We start from the raw sequence: 18,952 nt of genomic DNA, 5'->3' as shown, positions 1-18,952 counted from the left end.
GAATATCTAACATGGTTCTGGGCTTCGTGGACAAATGATGGACATTGTTGGTCTAAGGTCTGTGAGAGGATTACAGTGCTGAAGCATTGTGTGGTATCAATTACTATTGAACAAAGGCTTGTCATCAGGCATGTCAGACGTTTTTGTTGGGCTGGGGGGTCCATACTTTTTGAGGGGCTTCTATTAGATTTCTGATCCAAGGAGCTGCTCAGAGTTAAGATGTCATATACTTTGGTGGAAAGAAAAGTCTTAGGGCTTAATTACGAGTCTGGCGCTCCACGGACCACCAGACTTGTGGAGGCGTGGCTGTGGCGGTCTCCTGACTGCTCTATTACAATAGGGACAGTCAAACTGCCATTGTCCACCAGCAGCCACCAGGGAACCACTGTTCCCTGGCAGAGCTGCGGCTGTCAAGAGGCAGTAATATTCTTGGCGGGACAGCTGCAGTCCCACCAAGCTTATACTAGTTTCCTTTCCGCTATTGTCCGACCGTCATGAAACCCGTGGCATAGAGGAAACAAAGGGGGCCCTACAGGGCCACTTTGTGCCTCTGCACCATGTGGATGCACACAAAGGGGCTCAAGATGTACCCCCCTGTGTGCATGCACACCAGTTCCTGCATGGCATGGACTTTAAAGCTCATGCCATGCAGGAACTGTTTTTGGCATTCCCATTGCGGTACCTATTTCAGGGAACCTCTAAACAAAAGCCCACCAGACACAAATAACTTTGGCGGTGCAACGTCAGAGCGGACCCGGCGTTGCACCACCCAAGTTGTGATCAGGCCACCAGTGTTTGGCACTACTTAGTGGCATTACTCTCTCAACTGTTTCAAGAAGGAAGACATCGGCCTTCAACTTTAATATAAATTGGGCCTTAGTCAAAATGTGTGGGCCCTGGTCAAAGAGCCACTCTCCTTATGATGGTCCTGCCTGTCACTTGAGGCAAGAGGTGTGGCGCCAGGGCGGCTGACTCCGGAATCTGAGAATCATGGTTCGATCCCCGGCACCGGCAGCAGATTAGCCCAGCACCATGTGACTCTGGGCAATAGCTTGCTTAATCTTCCCTACGGCCCCCTGCGCCTAGAGACCCTTACGGGTGATTGTTCGCGCTTTACAAATGTGGATTATTATTATTATATTATCATCACCTCCCCTTTTACATTGCAGAATAGATTTCATCAGTATCTCTCAAAACACAAGACCACAGACAGGAGCAGTTGACCTGGCCACATAATGTGAGCATGCAAGGAAGCTTTGGCATGTGGGTTAATATAAATATAGGGCTAAGCACAATAATAAGGCATTGTTACAAATACGATTTGGAATGTGTGTCTTTATGATCGGACACAATTTTCAGAAATGTGCATAAAACATAGCTTTTTAGTCTATTGTTTGGCAAAATGTTTACTTTTTCATACAAATCCTAATATGCCTCTCTCACATGTGTGATTTTAATGCTCGGGTTGTTTTCTTTTGCAGATCACCATCCAGAGGACCCCAGTGCTGTACATCATCAATCTGATAGTGCCAGCCTGCTTCCTGGTGCTGGTTGACATTGCCAGCATGTTCATACCAATGGAAGGTGGAGAGAGACTCGGGTTCAAAATAACAGTAGTTCTAGGATTTTCGGTGCTCCTGCTGATATTGAATGATTTTCTCCCAAACTCTGAAATCCCCCCAATATTAGGTAAGAGCCAAGCATTTTTTCATTCTATCCTTTTCATTGATGTGTTAAAATATGACAGTAAGGGAGTATTGAGGTAAATTAGGCCAGCTTTGAGTAATGGTACTGCTTCCCTCAGTACTGTTCTTAAGTGAATGTGTACTTTTTTCCCCAGTTCAGGCAAATAAGATAACTCGATGGGATAGTGCACCAGCATCAGCATTCTCTGTATGGGAGGTTACAAGACTGACTTGCAGCAAGTTTACACCACCTTTTATCATACAAATCATGATAACCTAGTATCAACACCAATAACCAATGGTCTATGTTTTTTACCTTCTAATTTATTAGATATTAGAGAGTCTAGAGTTTATTCAGGATGGCCAAAGCCAAATCAGATTTTGGGAAATGCACATTAAATATTTATATGCATATACAGATATAGATCAGTGATTGATATATATATATATATATATATATATATATATATATATATATATATATATATATATATATATATATATATATATATATATATATATTCACTGAAATAACTAAAGGTTAAAATTACATTATAATTAAGTATTGAAAAACTATAACAAAAATATTTAAAAAACAAAATCACTGAAATTCACCAAATATAGATTATTGAACTAACTTTAATAGGCACTCCACCATGCAGCTCTTGTGACCTCACATACTACAATCACTCATAGCATGTTAAATTACATCACTGATGACATTTCAAATGACATAATTGATGACATCACTGACAACATCATTCAACACATATGGAAGTTTGCTATATGATTTTATACTGTAAAGTATTCTGCGAGTTACACGCAGAAAATGAAGTGATGTGAAGTTACCCAGATTTAGCAGATATTATTCTCTTTATTTACTGGTATTAAGGTGCATATGAAACATAATGTATCTGTAGACATGAATGACCTCAGCAACTTATGTGAAAGTAAACATACATGTGTAAATTTCTCACACGTATAAATTACCTTTGTGAATATCCCATGTAATGTGTCTATAAACAATATTACAATCAGCAAATGTATTAAACTTTGTTGTCAGAGGCGTGATTATTTAATGAGATATATCTGTTAAATATCTCTTTTGACATAGAATTTTATGTCAACAACTTCACATGTATGCAGTAGACACTGTACAATAAGGTCCTACACACAGCCCTCCATAGTTTGTAAAAATGCCTTATGAATAACAATCCTAAAATGAGCAGAATAGCGTACAAGATTAGGACATGGGTTACAATCTGCTGACATCCTGCTAATTGAGCAGTTTGTGAGTAAGTCACCCACATATTATACATGTGAGAAGTTAGCCTGGCATATGATGTCCACTAGTTCTAGTGGGCACCTTGCACCAGTCTAATCGACCCTTATTGATGGTGGTTGTAAAGTCAACCTTATAGAAAACTATTCAAGGGGTAGCAGTGGCGAGCAGTCTTCAGGCTAAGACTTCAGAGAGCAAATTAAGCCACTTGTTTTAACAATTATAATCGCTTGAGTACCAAATGAAAGCACACCACACAAGGTATATATTAAATATATATGTATTTATTCTAAACACAACCCCTCTGCACTCTTTATGAGGTCAGAGGTAAAAGTACAATACAAGTTACTTAATTAGCATACGATAAGTTGCACAATATACGTTTTGCCCTAGGGGCCTCACAAATCATATACTAAAATAGTGGTATAAGAACCACGTGAGAATTAGAAAGCAGGCCTGGGGCCTGTGGTATCGCTGGGGCTACTCTAAACAACCAAAGGTTAGGATGTAGGAGGCCCACGGGAGACGGTGCAGTGACTAAACACAGCCACGGGTTGCCATTGACTTTCTATGGGAAACTAACAAGTTACAAATTTACAATTTAAGGACACTTCTAAATGAACTACGATGGAACCCTTTAGACTTAGACACTAGGAAGGCCAATACCCTCGAGACTGCCAGAGTACTCGTGTTACCTCACCCACGGAAGCCGGGTGCATAGGTCTCTTTTGGTGTCGGGTTTCGTTGTCGTTTTCAATGGAGATCTGCAAAGAAGTGCTGCAGGCGACGAGAGGATGGTGTCCGGGTGGATCCAAGGGTGGATCGAAGATCTGTAGAACCTGAAAGCAGAAGGGACAGAGTCTGGGCCACTTGCCAGTGACCCGGGCGGCGATAGGAAGATGCCCCCAGATGTCGGGTCATTTCAGGTGAAAATGTGAAGCTTGTCTCTTCAGTCACGAGGACCAGGAGGTGTTGACGACAGTCAGGAACTGGATTCAAGCTGTCCCACAAAGGATCTAGTTGACTGCGGTGTCGGTATCCGGGTTGGACCCAACAAGCCTTGGCAAACGCAACCCCCCGCAGGATGTTGAGATGGGCTTCAGTGCAGACCAGCAAGGTCTGTGGAACTTCTCCTTTGCAGGGAAGTTGGAGCAAGCCAGGAAAGGAAGTTATATTAAAGGTTTGTCTTCTTGGGGGCTCACTAGCCAACGGACTAGGAACCGCGAAGACGCGTCGAGCAGAAATGCACAAAGCGAGCCCACGGGCCACTCGTGGAGTGTGGAGCTCTGTGCATTGGTGCAAAAGAAATGCAGGATGTCCAGGAGTACCGGTCCCATGTCTCTCGTGTCCACCACGGGTCTCAGCTTTGCTGTGAGCGAAGGTCGGGGTCAGAGATGTCTGGATGTCCATGTCCTGTGTCGCAGATTCTTCGGGATCCGGCTGGAGCCTCAAAAATGCAGACCGGCAAAGATGCTTTTGGTGCCTGTTTCAACAGGGTGGTCACTCCTTGACCACAAGGGAGATATCTTCTGTCTTTCAGTCGAAATGGAATGTCGAAGGTCCAGGATATATGTTTCAGAGTTTCATCCAGGGTAATCTAAAGTCCTAGGGGCTGGGATCCTATACTTATACTAAGTTTAGGGGTTGGACTAACTTTAAGGTCCCTCCTATGGGTGGACCTTGTGAGGGGGTGGTTACACCCCTTCCCCTTTGTCCAGTTTCATGCCAGAGCTGGGGCTGAGTGCCCCAGCACCCGTTTTGAACTGGGAAATGCATGGAGCACCTAGTGTGCCCCAGGCAGTGTCTGGAAAGCATTCAGTGAATGCAACCCTCCCTGCCCCAATACACGAAAGCCTGTCTGGGGAGGTGCCAGCACCTCCCTGGACAGGAAACCTATTGTCCAAGCCTCCCCTGCTGGAGTTTCATCCAGAAGCAGGAGGGCAGGCTCATGTCTGTGGCAGCAGCATCCATTTTGTGATGCTGAGGCTCTGTTTAACTTTAACTGGGTAAACCAGTAACTACATGTCTTCTCCCTCTAGAAGGGTGGAATGCTACCCCGGCCGCCAGGACTGGCGGGGGGGGGGGGGTAGTATTCCAAAGTGTTTGACACTTTACACTACATGTTTTGATAAAGCCAAATCAAAGTTAGCATTAACCGTGAGGATTATAATGAACTTAAGAGTATATGGTATGGCTATATTATAGAACAGCTATAAGGAGATGGTTCCGAAAGCTGCAGAGGGGCTCAGCTCATGCTAGGGCACCCTCTCACACAAAACTAAGCACTCTGGCTCCAGGATTGTTAAGGCCTGCAATAGGAGTGACTTATAGGTGTATATGTGTCTATATGTATAGATAGATATAGGTATACTATATCTAAGTAAGGGGTGATTACACCACCTTACCCAGGCTGTGTGAACAGACCTGTGGTGTGAGTTTGGAAGGCAAACCAGGGGTGACACAATACATTCTGCAGCCCCTGGTATGCCTAGAGTACACCTATACCCTAGGTACCTATGGTACACTATACAGGGGCTCACAAGGGTGACCCAGTAACCAATCTGGTATGTACCTAAAGTACATGGTATCAATTTAGAGAGAGAACAGCTGGGCTGTGGGCCTGATTAGCAGGTCCACAGCCACACTAAAATCGAAAAACCAGAGAACCACAGCAAAAAGTGCGGGTAACCATAGGAAGCAGACCCTACTCTCCTACAATACATTATTCAGCAATGCATAATTTCATAGAATTTTCACTGAACTTCTGGAAAATAAATGGCCAAAGGCATTTGTGATGAAAAAGCCCCAAAAATTTACTGAAAATACAAAGGGCCTCAATTATGAGGCCCCTTGCGCGGCTGATACATCACATTTTTTGGGGCGTTTCGTGGTGCAGAAGCCTGCTACATATTTATGAGGTAGCACTAAGCCACTTTTTTGAGCTTAATGCAGCCTCGTAAATATTGCAGTTTCTGCATTAAAGGTACGTGCAACGGGTATTGGTGGGAGTGTTCACAGCAGGATCCATGGCTTTTTGACACTGCCCCAAATTTACGAGAAGAAATATCTTTATTTCTCCTAGTTTTTATAAATGTGCTAAATTTTGCAGCACACACAGAAAGAGAAAAAAGCCTCTTGTGATTGTTTTTGTGCAGGAAGGTTTTCCTTCCTGCACAAATATAATCATCCCAGGAATGCAGGCACCCTTGCACCATGGTGTAAAGGTGCCTGCATTGGCTCACGGCAGCCATTTTGCGCCGGCACAGGGGAAAATGACAGGAATGCGCCGTATCTGATAGATACAGCTCATTCCTGCCCTTTTCTTTTGCCGTAGGGCAGCACAGCAGGAAGTCCTGTGGCGCTGCCCTACAGCAAAACCTCATAAATTAGGCCAAAGATTAAAGTGACTGGATTGTTAGGATGGTAATAATATCTTACCTTATGTTTAAAAAGCCATGGAACATCACTGAAAAAGAAGGGTTAATGTGGCATTACATATAGGTGCAGTAGTAAGATTTTAGCGTACATTATAGGTATTCACATTAAAAAACAAAACTTAAAGTGGTGTTCTAATTCAGTGGTAAAATAACACAAACACCAATGTTTAAAAAAAAATAAAGTCACCAGTTATAGTTTACTGATCTGATTATAGCTTGCACCCTGTAATGCCTTGTTTATGACCTCCCAAAATACATCATTCATGACATTTTAAATTACATCATGGATTACATCACTGATGACGTCTCAAATGGAATCATTATTGAAATCGCTAATAACATTGTAGTAATGTACAGTCATAGAGTTACTGTGTGTACAGGTGTGGGTCCATTGCTTGAAAATATTGTAAGCCCTACAGGCAAGCATGATTGTACATGTTGAAAGGTGTGTGGTGTACAATTTACAAATCACTATAGCTTGGAGTGCAGGTATTACTCTCTGTTAACCAATATTAATGCTGAACACACCTAATATGGTTTGCAGAGGTATGTTTAAAAGTAGGATAAGTCTTAAAACCAAAGTCTATTCCAAAAATCTGTGAGAAAGGACAAATCTTCTGTTAAAAATATGTTATCCACTAGTGGATATCTGGGCATAGTTGTAACAGTGCTGTAAACAAAACCTATGTAGCAAGGACTTTTATAAAGTGTGGGCATTTATTTCCAGAACTTTGTCCAAGATATTGAGGCATTAGAGACTGTTGAATAATGTAGAATGTAGGGGTGTCCCACCTAGAGGCGGCTTATCTCTCACTGGTGTTGGGAGGATGGTTCCTAAGGTTGTGTAGTACTGTGCCCATCTCAGGAACGTGTGTAGTGTATTTTACTAAATTGCAACGTGTTTTCCATAGAGATTGGAAGAAAATGTCTTTACAGTGACAAATATCCTGTTAAGCTCTTGACTTAAAATTGCAGTTATGTGAAGTATTTAAGAGGATAAACCGACTAAGGTGAATAGAAAATTGTCTGAAGCTGTGGTGTGTTTAATTACTTCAAGGCTACAAACCATATAGGATGGTGTCACAGTGATTATGTGATGTCAGGAGGAAACCCTCTGAGATAACCCCTGCTCACCCCTTGGTAGCTTGGCACGAGCAGTCACGGCTTATCAAAGGCAATGTGTAAAGTATTTGTACCAAAACTCACAGTAACACAGTGAAAACACCACAAACTGACTACACAGCAGTTTAGAAAATAAAAGTGTTTAATCTAAACTACACAAGACCAAAACGACAAAAATCCAACATACACAGTTCAAGAATATGATTGCAAAAGAGTTCTTAAGGTTCTTAAGGTTAGCGATAAAATTATCCACAGTTGTGTCACGTTTTAGCCACAGTACCTTTGTTAGCTATAAAAATTTCCAAGCACAGAAGCTGTAGCGGTGAAAAACAAGCGATGCGTTGCTCCTGAGACCCTGAGGAGGCGGTAGCGACAGCCCCACTGCAGCAGCGGGCGTGTTGCGACGAATTTGGTCTGTATGGGGAGGAAGGCCAATTGTATAGATTCCGGTGCGTAGGTTCTGTAGGAAGTTTTCACCCGTAAAGGCACAATGCGATGATTCTCGGGTGTTGCGACGATCTCCGGGGCGACGATGCGCGGTCCAGCGGCGATCTTTCTCTTGCAGCTCCTCGATGCGATGGCTCTGCGCCGATTCTCGCTGCGACGTCATGCGATGATTTCACCCGGCGATGACAGGCTCTGCGACGATGTTCGCAGCGGCGGAAATCTTCCCGCTAACGAAGGATGCGACGTCTTCAGGCAGCGGCAACAGGCACTGCGACGATCTTGGTCTTCATAGCGGCGGGAATTTTCTCGCTCGGCCGGGATTGTGATAAATTTTCTGTAGCAAAGTCTTTAAAAGCTTGATTTCCAGCTCCCCAACACAGGTACAACTTCCAGGGGCACCACACTTGGGCCAAGCACTCCAGGAAGGACAGAGCTCTCTCAGCAGAGCTCAGGGAAGCTGGGGGTGAAGCCCTTTTGTTCCTGGGACTTCGAAAACAGGGAGCCAGCTCTTCTCAGGCCCTTGGAGATTCCTTCAAGCAAGGGGACACAGCACAAAGCAAAGTCTTTCCCCTCTCCTTGGCAGCAAAGCAACAGCAGGGCAATCCAGCATCACACAGCAGGACAGTCTTCCTTCCACAGTTTCAGCTTTCTCCTTGGCAGAGGTTCCTTCTTGATTCCAGGATGATCTAATTTTCTGTAGTCAGGGGTCCTGTACTTATACCCCTAAAAGTCTTTGTTCCCTTTGTGCAGGAGGGCTCTGAGCCCGGTCTGAACCAGTTCTGGGTGTTCCTTGAGCACTTTGTTTTCCTGGCTTTCCCTTTCCTTTCAGGGAGAGGGGCAGAGTCATCAGCCGCCCAGCAGGAGGTGGAGCCAGCATTGTGGAGGGAAAGCACAGCCCTGGAGCACTTTGTTGACATGATTCCTTCTCTCCTTTCACAGTGCAGGGCAGAGACATCAGACACACCACAGGGGGTGGAGCCAGCACTGTGGGGGGAGGGCACAGTCCTATTCAGGCCCAGGTGCTATTCCCTCCCACCACTCTGGATGCAGATGGAGCTTGCCCCTCACAAACCAGACAGTCAATTCACAAACAGACAAGAGAACAGCAACGTTCTAAAAGTGCTGTTCTCAAACACAGGATTTAAAAACCACCTTTCCTAAAATATGTGTTATTAAATTCTGAGTTCAGGGATACCAGACTTTTATGTCCTACCTTGCTCCTATGGGACGATATGCTGGTAGCCACTGTAGCCAGCATTCCCCATGATAGCCTATGGGCAAGGTAGCCTTACAATAGTGAAAAACGAAAATGGCTGCCTTTCACTACCAGAGCATGCCACCTGCACTAGTACATGCTCTACCTTTCACATACACTGCACCCTGCCCAAGGGGATACCTTGGGCCTTCCATAGGGGTGACCAATGTGTACAGAAAGGGAAGGGTTAGGCCTGGCCAGTGGGGACACTGACCAGAAGGACATGGCAGTTCACAGATTGCACACAGGCACTGCGGTGGCAGGCCTGAGATAGAATTTTAGGGCTACTCATGTGGGTGGCACAATCAGTGCTGCAGGCCCACTAGTAGCATTTGTTACCACCAGCCCTGGAACACTTAGTGCACTTTACTAGGGACTTCTTGGTGACACAAATATGCCAATCATGGATAACCAATTACAGTAACAATTTACACAGAGAGCATATGCACTTTAGCACTGATCAGCAGTGGTAAAGTGCGCAGAGTTCTATTGCCAACAGCCACAGGTCAGGAAAAATAAGGGAGGAAGAAGCAAAAAGTTTGGGGATAACCCTGCAAAAAGGGCCAGTTCCAACAATATGGAAATACAATATTTTCATATCTGAAAGGCGTTGCTTGTTTTTGTTTACTTTAAAGTATAGTAATCACGGGTGTTCATTCATTGGAATACTCCTGTACTGGCGTTGAAATAAGACCACAGGAAAATTGTGTTTGTTCTAAGTCGCACCCTGGTTCTGGTTTTGAGCATAAGTGCCTTTGTTCTGTGTGTTCTTCTACTATCAGGATCGGACAAGCTTTTAGGGCAATCAGGCAGTGCCCGATGGGCACAGGTCATTGAGTGGGTGATTTTTTGGGAGGCTTGTTTTATGGTAGCTGGGCCGGTTTTTACTGTTGATGCTCCTTATATTAAAATGAACATTGCCTGCAGCAAGCTCAAATTCATGCAGTCTTCCATGCATAGCAAAACACCTATTCAGCGTGTCTTTACAAGTTAAAAACTGCCCAAGTTTGCAAATGTGGGCCACTTTTTTAGCTATTCAACTCACTAATGGTGGCCACTTTTATTTTGGTGGCTGAACCTATATTCTTCCCAGTCCGACCCTGTCTACATGAAATGTTTGACTTGGAGCCCTACAAACATTTCTTTCTAACCTTGTGCAAAATTATGTCAAATTGTGCAGAGCAGCGCCTGCTCACTCTGCTAGACATAAAGTATACATTAGCTTTGGATTTTTTCGGTTTCAGTGGCAAGACATGTGAAAGATGATGGAAGAGAGTCTAAGAATCTGAAACTGTCATGGGAGGAGGGAGGGACAGATAGGGTGTTTTGTGGGTGCCTCAGATGGCCTTGTTGTACACTCAGCATTTTAAAGCTGGATGATAACATATTCTCTTCCTGTCCTCAGGTATTTTCTGCACAGTGTGCCTGATTATCATGATCGTCAGCATCATTGACTCAATCTTCATCTCCTACATGCTGCACCTCTCCGCAGTCAGGCCAGATGTGCCCAAGTGGTTAAAAATCTGGGTTTTGGGACGCCTGGCATACATAATGTGCATCAGTACCAAGAAAGATGCTGTGGAAAACTCAACAGTAATCAGCAACACAAAAAAAGGTAAAGACTTGTCCAAAACTATTAAGAGACCAGAGGCTGAACAAATAGGACAGGAGAAATTATTTAAATGTCAATAGAGCACCTATCAACTTTGACACTGAGCTTGATTACACACTTATATGTATATCAAACCTACATTTTTTTTAAATGAATCTCAGTTTCTACATCTGTTAGACTTTTACTTAATTCTTCTGTCAAAACCTACATGCAAGAGAAAGGTGTACACAAATGTTTTAGAACTCTGCAGAACAATTATAGATTTACCTGAATATATGTGGCACATAATGTGGACACTGAGAACCCTTAAATCATTATTCCCCAAAAAGACCCACAGTTGGATGTGTTAATGACAGTGATAAACTTCAATTTCATGAGACAATGTGTCCCAAGACAAGGCACTACGTGCCATCTCAAAAATACAGATAATTAAGTAAAGACAAGCTCATTAAGTAATTTCTGGAGCAGAATTATAATTTAATGTAGAACGTTTTGAAAGCTTTATTACAAAATTCATAAGGTACAATGTAGAAGTTGTACATTGAGTTGCATAAAATCCATTATCATGAAGGCTCTCAGTAATAGGGTAATACAGAATAGTAATATTCTAAGTCCTAAATGAGCAGCAAAACCATCAGAAATCAGAGAAACATTAGCAGCATAAGAAGGGACTCAAGAGGTCTTCTGCTCACCTCCAAAAAAGACGGTGTGCATATGAAATGTTCTTTTAGGAACAGATGTTAAAGAGAGCGAGATCGGATATGCACAACATGCCCATCCTTTTTTAATTTATGACAAAATATTCCCCTACTTTTTGTGAAATGACACCTTTCCCTGGACGATTAATTGTTTGGTAGTCTCCTGTGCTATGAAACTCACGAGAGGCAGACCGCTAAACAATAAACAAGTCTTTTTGCCATGGTGCCTGCTTGCCTGAAAGAAATTGAAATGTGTGCAACTGAATAATCCACAAATGTAAAAGGAGCTTGAGAGCCAGCACTGGTTTTAATTGATCAAATGACTTTAAGCTTTGTGATGACAAACAATTTTTATTTTTTTTCAGTGGTAGTGCAAGGGAGTTACCAGCTGAGCTGGAAAGTGTGTGCTTTTAAAGAACTCTGGGTATTATAAAATCTATATTTTGGAACCTTAATCTTAAACCTGTTTGCACATTTTGTATCAGTGTATCTTGTACTGTGTGTAATGTGAGTTTAAAATAATAACTTACATATTCACGGTGCTTCCTGTCACAGGCTGGCACCTCGTTGCACTAAAAATAGACAAGTCACTATTCTCCACTCCACTAACCAAGATTGAATTCTGTGTTTTTTTGGTTACACACAGAACTTTGCAGTGCAGTAACTACTATTTCAGAATGTACTATGGTGCATTTCCCACTGATAACTTTTTTTAGTATTATTTATTCTTCATTTAAGCTGCACATTTTTCTATATGTAGTTACGTGAAGGTGACAGACTACTTCCCCAGTTAATTACTGACCTGCCTCTCTTACATGCAGTATCACAGTTCCCATACTTTTCTTAGTGCACTTCGACCGCTACAAAGGAATATATTAAAAGTGCAGATTCATCATAGAGGGGGCAAAAACAAAATCCAATTTAGACAAATCAGACCACAGAAAATTAGAACCCCATACTGTGGTAAGGCTCTAAGCACTAACCCAATGCATGAATATTGATTTAGCTAAAGAGGATGAAATCATCTGGGGATGGTAGAACAAATTAGTTAAATTGCAACAGTGAACTATTGTGAATTAATGCAGTACATTGAGCAGGCAACAGAGACCTTGAATGTTGTAACGTTTTTGAGTGCATGTTCGACTTTTTTGAGAACAACGCAATTTGGAAATAAACAGTTATTTTATTTGAACACCTAACTATAATGTTACTTTAACCTTTGTTTTTGTTAAGTGAATTTCTATTTTTTAATTTTAACATCAGCTAAGATCTTATTACGAAAAGTAACTACAATATCACATTGTTCTTAGCTTTTTGCAGTCTAATAGTGAGTTTTTTGGCCATATGCAACGGTGGTGGGCTGCAGGGATTGGTGTCTATCCAGGCTCTGCGTACAACCCCTGTGGGTGAAAATCCCTAGGCCGTCCCTAGCAGCGTGTTGAAAGCACGGCCTGGGCTTCTCCTTCATGACCATCCGAAGTACCTCTTCAAACATGAGTTTCTACATAATGGCACCAAATCACAAAAAGCGCACTTTCTGAGTAAAGTTCGAACTGTCTTCAAAATTTGGTGTAAATTTGTTTTGCTGTGTTTTCTGTAATGAAGTGCAAAGTTTCCATCAGCATTAACATGGGAATTCAACATTTTGAGGCCCTGCTTGATGGATTGGCAGTTTGTGAAGATTTATTAAGCTGTGCCAAAGTTAATAGCGAAACAATAAAACCTCTTCCTATGTAAATTCTGACATATGTAGAATTACACATATGTGGAGTTAGGTATAGATATTTTATACATATTTACATGTCGATATTTTGCTCTAAACATTTTGGGTATGCTATTAAATTAGTACATTATTCCGGACCCCCACCCAGAAAAACAATAGCTTCTGATCTCCACTCATTTGAAAAATATTCTTCTTACAATAAATGTAAAGGAAACCTGCTTTACTCTCAGCACACATGTTCTTGATCTGCATCGCTAGGAAACGTAAAGTTTACTGTAGCAATCCTTTGCATCTAAAGAGCATCCACACTCACCATAAATTACTTCCATGCTCAATAGCTTTTCATGGTCTTGTATGATATGGTATAATTACATACATCCTCCCATGGCTCTAATTTCCATCAGCACAGATGGATGATGGGCATGGGGGTGGCATAATGTGTATTCTTTGTTGATAGTTAGGATGTTACTCTTTAGATTTTTGCTTCAAGAAACTTGTTTGAATTGTGAAGTCATTCAATGTCTTATCATTCCTGGTAATTATATGGTATCTTCCATCATGTTTTAAAACATATCTCTAATATGGAATCTTGAATTCTATCCAGCACTCTCTGATACCTAGGAATAGGAACAGAGATGGTCTAATTTCATTTTTTTTGAGAAAATCAATTTCAGAAATCGATATTCCTTATGTACAAAACCCTTTTGAGAGTCATTAGCGATTCATAGTGAGTCACAAATAGACGTACCTCATGAGTGTTAATGAGGTAGATCGCAATTTGTTACCCACTAGGATCTGCTGCCATCACAGGCATGGTGGCATGCTGGGGTCACCAGACATCACTGTCTGTGATTCTCTAATATGGAATCTTGAATTCTATCCAGCACTCTCTGATACCTAGGAATAGGAACAGAGATGGTCTAATTTCATTTTTTTGAGAAAATCAATTTCAGAAATCGATATTCCTTATGTACAAAACCCTTTTGAGAGTCATTAGCGATTCATAGTGAGTCACAAATAGACATACCTCATGAGTGTTAATGAGGTAGATCGCAATTTGTTACCCACTAGGATCTGCTGCCATCACAGGCATGGTGGCATGCTGGGGTCAGCAGACATCACTGTCTGTGATTGCTTTTAAATATAACAATGTTTTCTTTTAAACACAGCCTGCTTTCTGTAAAGGAAAATGGGATGCTTTAAAAAAAAAATTAAAACTTTGAAGTTTTATGTCCTCTGGACCACTGCCTGCTCTTAAAAAATATTTTTCCTACCTTTCTCGAAGGGGAAAGGGTTCCATTGAAGACGCTTTCCTATCTGCGAATGGCTTACCACCGACTTTCATTTGGCAGTAAATTGCACATGTTTTATGGCTGCATTTCGGTCTCAAAACATTCCTACATAACAGTGTGATTCAGTATTAGGAAGCAATGCCCTTAACATGCTCCTTCCAAATACCGAATCACAAAACCTAAATTGTGATTCGGTAACAAGCTACTGAATCCCAATTTAGGCTTTGTCCATCAGAAAATGCATTTGCAAATGGCTTGATTTCGTTATTCGGGCAATTTGCAAAAATGCTTTGTACATCTGGCACTTTTTTTTTTAACTTTAATGTGTCCTTGTTAATGCTCTACTTCTTTTTGTAGCTTCTCAACATCAACAAAAACTGTTGCTTCTGAAATCTGTCACTTTGGGCACCTGAAAGATCATGGACTCAAGATAAATGGAACAAAGCCCTTTTGCCACTTATCACATCTTTTTTAACTTTAGATTTAAAATTAAATTGTTCTGCTCCTGTAATTCTTACCAGAGTATTGATGGGAGTCTTGATGGTGCATGTAGACTTATGACAGTTCTTTTGCTCCGTATTGCGACAGTGAACATGAAGTAAACACCATGAAATAACAGAGTGTCAGAGTATTTATTGGAAGGAATCCAATGGGGGTTCACATGTTTTTTGATGCAACATGCAGTGCCCCATTTAAAATTCCAATGTTTTCTGAAGGGTTAGCGGACGTGGGGTATTAGGGACATGTCACATATCTGCACCTCACTCCAATGCCTGTCTTCCATTTAGGATTATTTACAAAGTGAACCTTTAGGAACGGGTTCTGTTTTTATTGTAGTCGCAAACATGCCTAGTACATAAGGTGACTCTATCACACATTTATAGGTGATTTCCTATATCTCTTGGTCTTCAAAAGCACAGTCCTGAAACTTCAAGGGAAACTACTAAGTCTGTATGCCTGCCCTGTTATCCCTCCCAGTTGGTTGACATAAGGTAATGTTTTAAGATCGGAAGGGCAGCATAGATTATGGCAGCTGACAGACTAGGAGAAAGGGCCAGGTACAGATGCATGGCAATAGTGCTTGGATTTTTATGCTTAATGTATGCTTTCTCTTATAGATGCTGTTAATCTTCTTTACAACAGATTTTAAAAACCCATACCTATTGTAAAAATATGAAGGCTCACAATAACATAAGATTGAGCAAAGTAGTTTGGATTAGTCACTTAGGCCCAGATCTACTAATGCATTGCCTCAGGGTTACATTACTTTTGTAACGCAAACTGGAAGCAAAGTGTTATGCTGGGATTTACTATCCAAAGTAAATCCTGATTTGCATTAGATAGTTTACCGAAGTACCACAAAGATGAGTTATACACTGCTTTGCGTAACCTTGCGTCAGGTATGGTCTTGCACGGGTGGTATAGGGGCTTTCCCATGCAGCCACCTATAGGTGTTGATGCCAATCTCTAAATACAAACATGGGTAGACCTTGATTTGTGCCAGGACCTTACACTTCCTGGGGGCAGTCATAACAAAGAGATTAGTTTTAATTTCTCCTGCTTCAATGTACAGCACACATACAAGGTAGGAAAAGCGTTAAAGTATATTTTTTGTACTGGAAAGGGGGCCCTCATCAGATCGTAAGTTCACCATTAGTTTTTTGGAGAGTTTGTCGTATTCATTGCTTTAAACTGAAACATTTGCCAACTATAAGGAGTCACGTTGTCAGATGAATTGAACTAATGTCTCAATTTCATTGACTTCTTTGAACTTGAGGAAGTGACCCCTGAGATCCAAGGCATTACCATATTTTCTTTTCTTTGCCTAGAAACTTCAGATACTCCTTCCAGCCAAGAAACCGAATTACAGGACAGAAGACACCTTCTAAAAGAGCATCAAGACAGCCCAGAAATAAAATTACTTAAGAGGCTGTTGGTGGAAATTTTAATGATACGTCGTCACTTAATTATGTCCAAGAAGGAGGAGGAGGCCAAATCTGAATGGCACCTGGTGGCCTTTGTCTTGGATAGGTTCATTCTCATATTGTACCTTTTCACAGTGCTGATTATTGCAATAATAGTTGTAGTGGTTTGGGTCTTCTAGCAAAAAGCTGTTCCCGCAAAACCACACCCAAATTACACAAAGAAACAAGATCTATAGTCAGTTTACGGGATCATGCGCAATCTTCGTAACATTTTCAAGTGGCTACTCACTGAGGCAAGGAAACCGTTGGTGCAGGGCCTTATTATCAGTCGCTCAGACTACGGAAACGCCCTGTTTACCGCCCTGAATGAAGATCTGCCCTCCAAGCTCCAGATTCTTCAGAATACATCAGCTAGGCTTGTCCTCAATCTTCCCCGCAGATCTCCATCCACTTCCAATCTAAGGACTCTTCACTGGCTCCCGATCCGACAGAGATGCCATTTTAAAATCTTAAGTCTAGCCCATAAGACAATGTATGATGCCGGCCCTTACTATTTAAAAAACAAACTTAAATGGTATGTACCAGGAAGATCATTAAGGTCAAGCTCTAAATTATACCTTGCTCAGCCCCGCATTCGAACTTTGCGCAACGGAGGCCGTTCCTTTTCATACCTTGCCCCCATGTTATGGAAAAAATTGCCTGCACATATCTCATCCACAATCGATCACAAATGTTTTCGCAAAAAACTTAAAATCTGGCTTTTCCCTTCAACCGCTAACTAGTCTCGGATTGTTGACTGTCCTATCATCCTTTCGCTGCTAGCCCCATGAGACCTCATGGTGAGTTGTGTCGCTATATAAGAACATCTGACATATGACCTATGACATTTAAGACCTAGTTTGCACATGGTCTGAGCTCCATTGAAACTCTCTATAAATAGATACACAAGTGAACATGTGAAGTTCTCAATGCTGGTCAAATACCTTATTAACTTATTTGCAACCTCAACCAAAATGCCTGACAAAGTTCAGCTTTAGACAACGTCTTCATATTGGTCTCAGGGGCAGGATCCCAAAGAGCAGCAAATTATAAAATCAGTGAAGTTTTGTCCATATTTGTTTTCCTTTTATGCTTGCTAGCCTTATGATGGTCTTTTGTACATAACATGTTTTGTTCATTTCCCACGTACATTATTTGAAAGCAGAATAAAGCCTATTGATTTTTCCTGATTGTTTCATATTGGTTTTTTTGTGGTTATATTGTGAGGAGTAGATTCAGATTGCTGAATTTCATCTAACAAAGGTTCTTTGAACATCAGGTCTCCCATGTTACCAATGATGGGATGCATAGGTCCAGGCCGAGGTGTCGGCCCATTTACATTCAAATCCCCATGCTGTACAAAAGGGAGACTGCAAAGGAAACTACAGCGTGATCTACAGCACCGTCACTGCAAAAAAGATAAGGTCAGATCTAGTATTTGATGGGTGGACCATTGGCCCGCCAGGCAAAAGGGGGCTATCGCCTCGAATCCCTGAAAGAGGATCATCCTCCATTGTTGGATGACCCTGCCTGTTGGGGCAGTAGAGATTTTCAAAGCCTTCATTGCAACTGCTGGTGCACCAGTAGCCGCGAAGGCTCTGAACTTTGCTGACTTGGTACCATGTTCGGTATGTCCCATCTGCAAATTATTTCATTTTCAGGAAATAAAATCCTGAAGCAGAGGTTTGATGCTAAAAAAACAAAAAAAAAGCCAATAACTTTGATGCCTTAATAGTGCAGGACATTGATAACAATGACCTGCCGGTACAGTGGCAGACCAACTACCAGGTGAACAGTTTCAACTTTAGAGCCAGTTGAGACTTCGCCGGTGCAAGTCAAGGTCTTTCTCCAACTTCTAAATGGGATGAAGGAACTGCAGGTATGATAAGGTAGGAGAACTTCCCATTTATGCCAGTTCTCTCGCTCCTCCAAACAATTGAATGATCCACATAGAGTGTAGTCTATCGTCGCATAATGTTTGATAATATCTAAGTATAAATCTGCATTAAAATATGATGTCAGAGAATCACTCCAAGTGCAATACACAACATGTTTCTAAAAAAGAGAATGTGAATGACATTTTTTGTGAGAAGCTGGCCTGTTTGGCTATGTCCTCCAACGCAGCCCACAGACAACAACAGGTATCTCTTAGGGCCCTTTGGCTCACCCTTAGTAGTACCTTAGAGAAAATATTTGTGGTGCTATGTGCACTAGCACAAACAAACAACAATATAATTAATAAATAGAGAACTTTTAAAGGCATGACCCAAATTAAGGTAAAAGTACAATACTGAGTAAATCCTTAAAACGTTAAATCTGGGAATAGTAAAGCCACAAGTATTTATTATTCTAAATGCCCATCAAATTGCAGCATTGCTTTAAAATTATTCATTGTGGGGAAAACAGCTAGCCACAGGGATGTTTCAAACAAGCAA

At 41.7% G+C, this 18,952-nt stretch overlaps 1 protein-coding gene across 1 annotated transcript in view; it reads left to right on the top strand.

Annotated features, from left to right (window-relative positions):
* Positions 1 to 17,685, top strand: part of LOC144798044 (5-hydroxytryptamine receptor 3A-like) — a 244,100-nt gene extending 226,415 nt beyond the window's left edge. The window contains exons 7-9 of the mRNA XM_078668821.1: positions 1,482 to 1,689; positions 10,634 to 10,843; positions 16,383 to 17,685. Coding sequence (XP_078524947.1) covers positions 1,482 to 1,689; positions 10,634 to 10,843; positions 16,383 to 16,657 — 693 coding nt within the window. The 3' untranslated portion in view covers positions 16,658 to 17,685. The remainder of the gene's footprint in view (positions 1 to 1,481; positions 1,690 to 10,633; positions 10,844 to 16,382) is intronic.
* Positions 17,686 to 18,952: the final 1,267 nt, after the last annotated feature.

This window comes from Lissotriton helveticus, chromosome 12, assembly GCF_964261635.1.
Source record: "Lissotriton helveticus chromosome 12, aLisHel1.1, whole genome shotgun sequence".
In the NCBI taxonomy this organism is placed as follows: domain Eukaryota; kingdom Metazoa; phylum Chordata; class Amphibia; order Caudata; family Salamandridae; genus Lissotriton; species Lissotriton helveticus.
The sequence above is the reverse complement of the archived record's forward strand: the minus strand, read 5'-3'. Positions and strand labels throughout refer to the sequence as shown.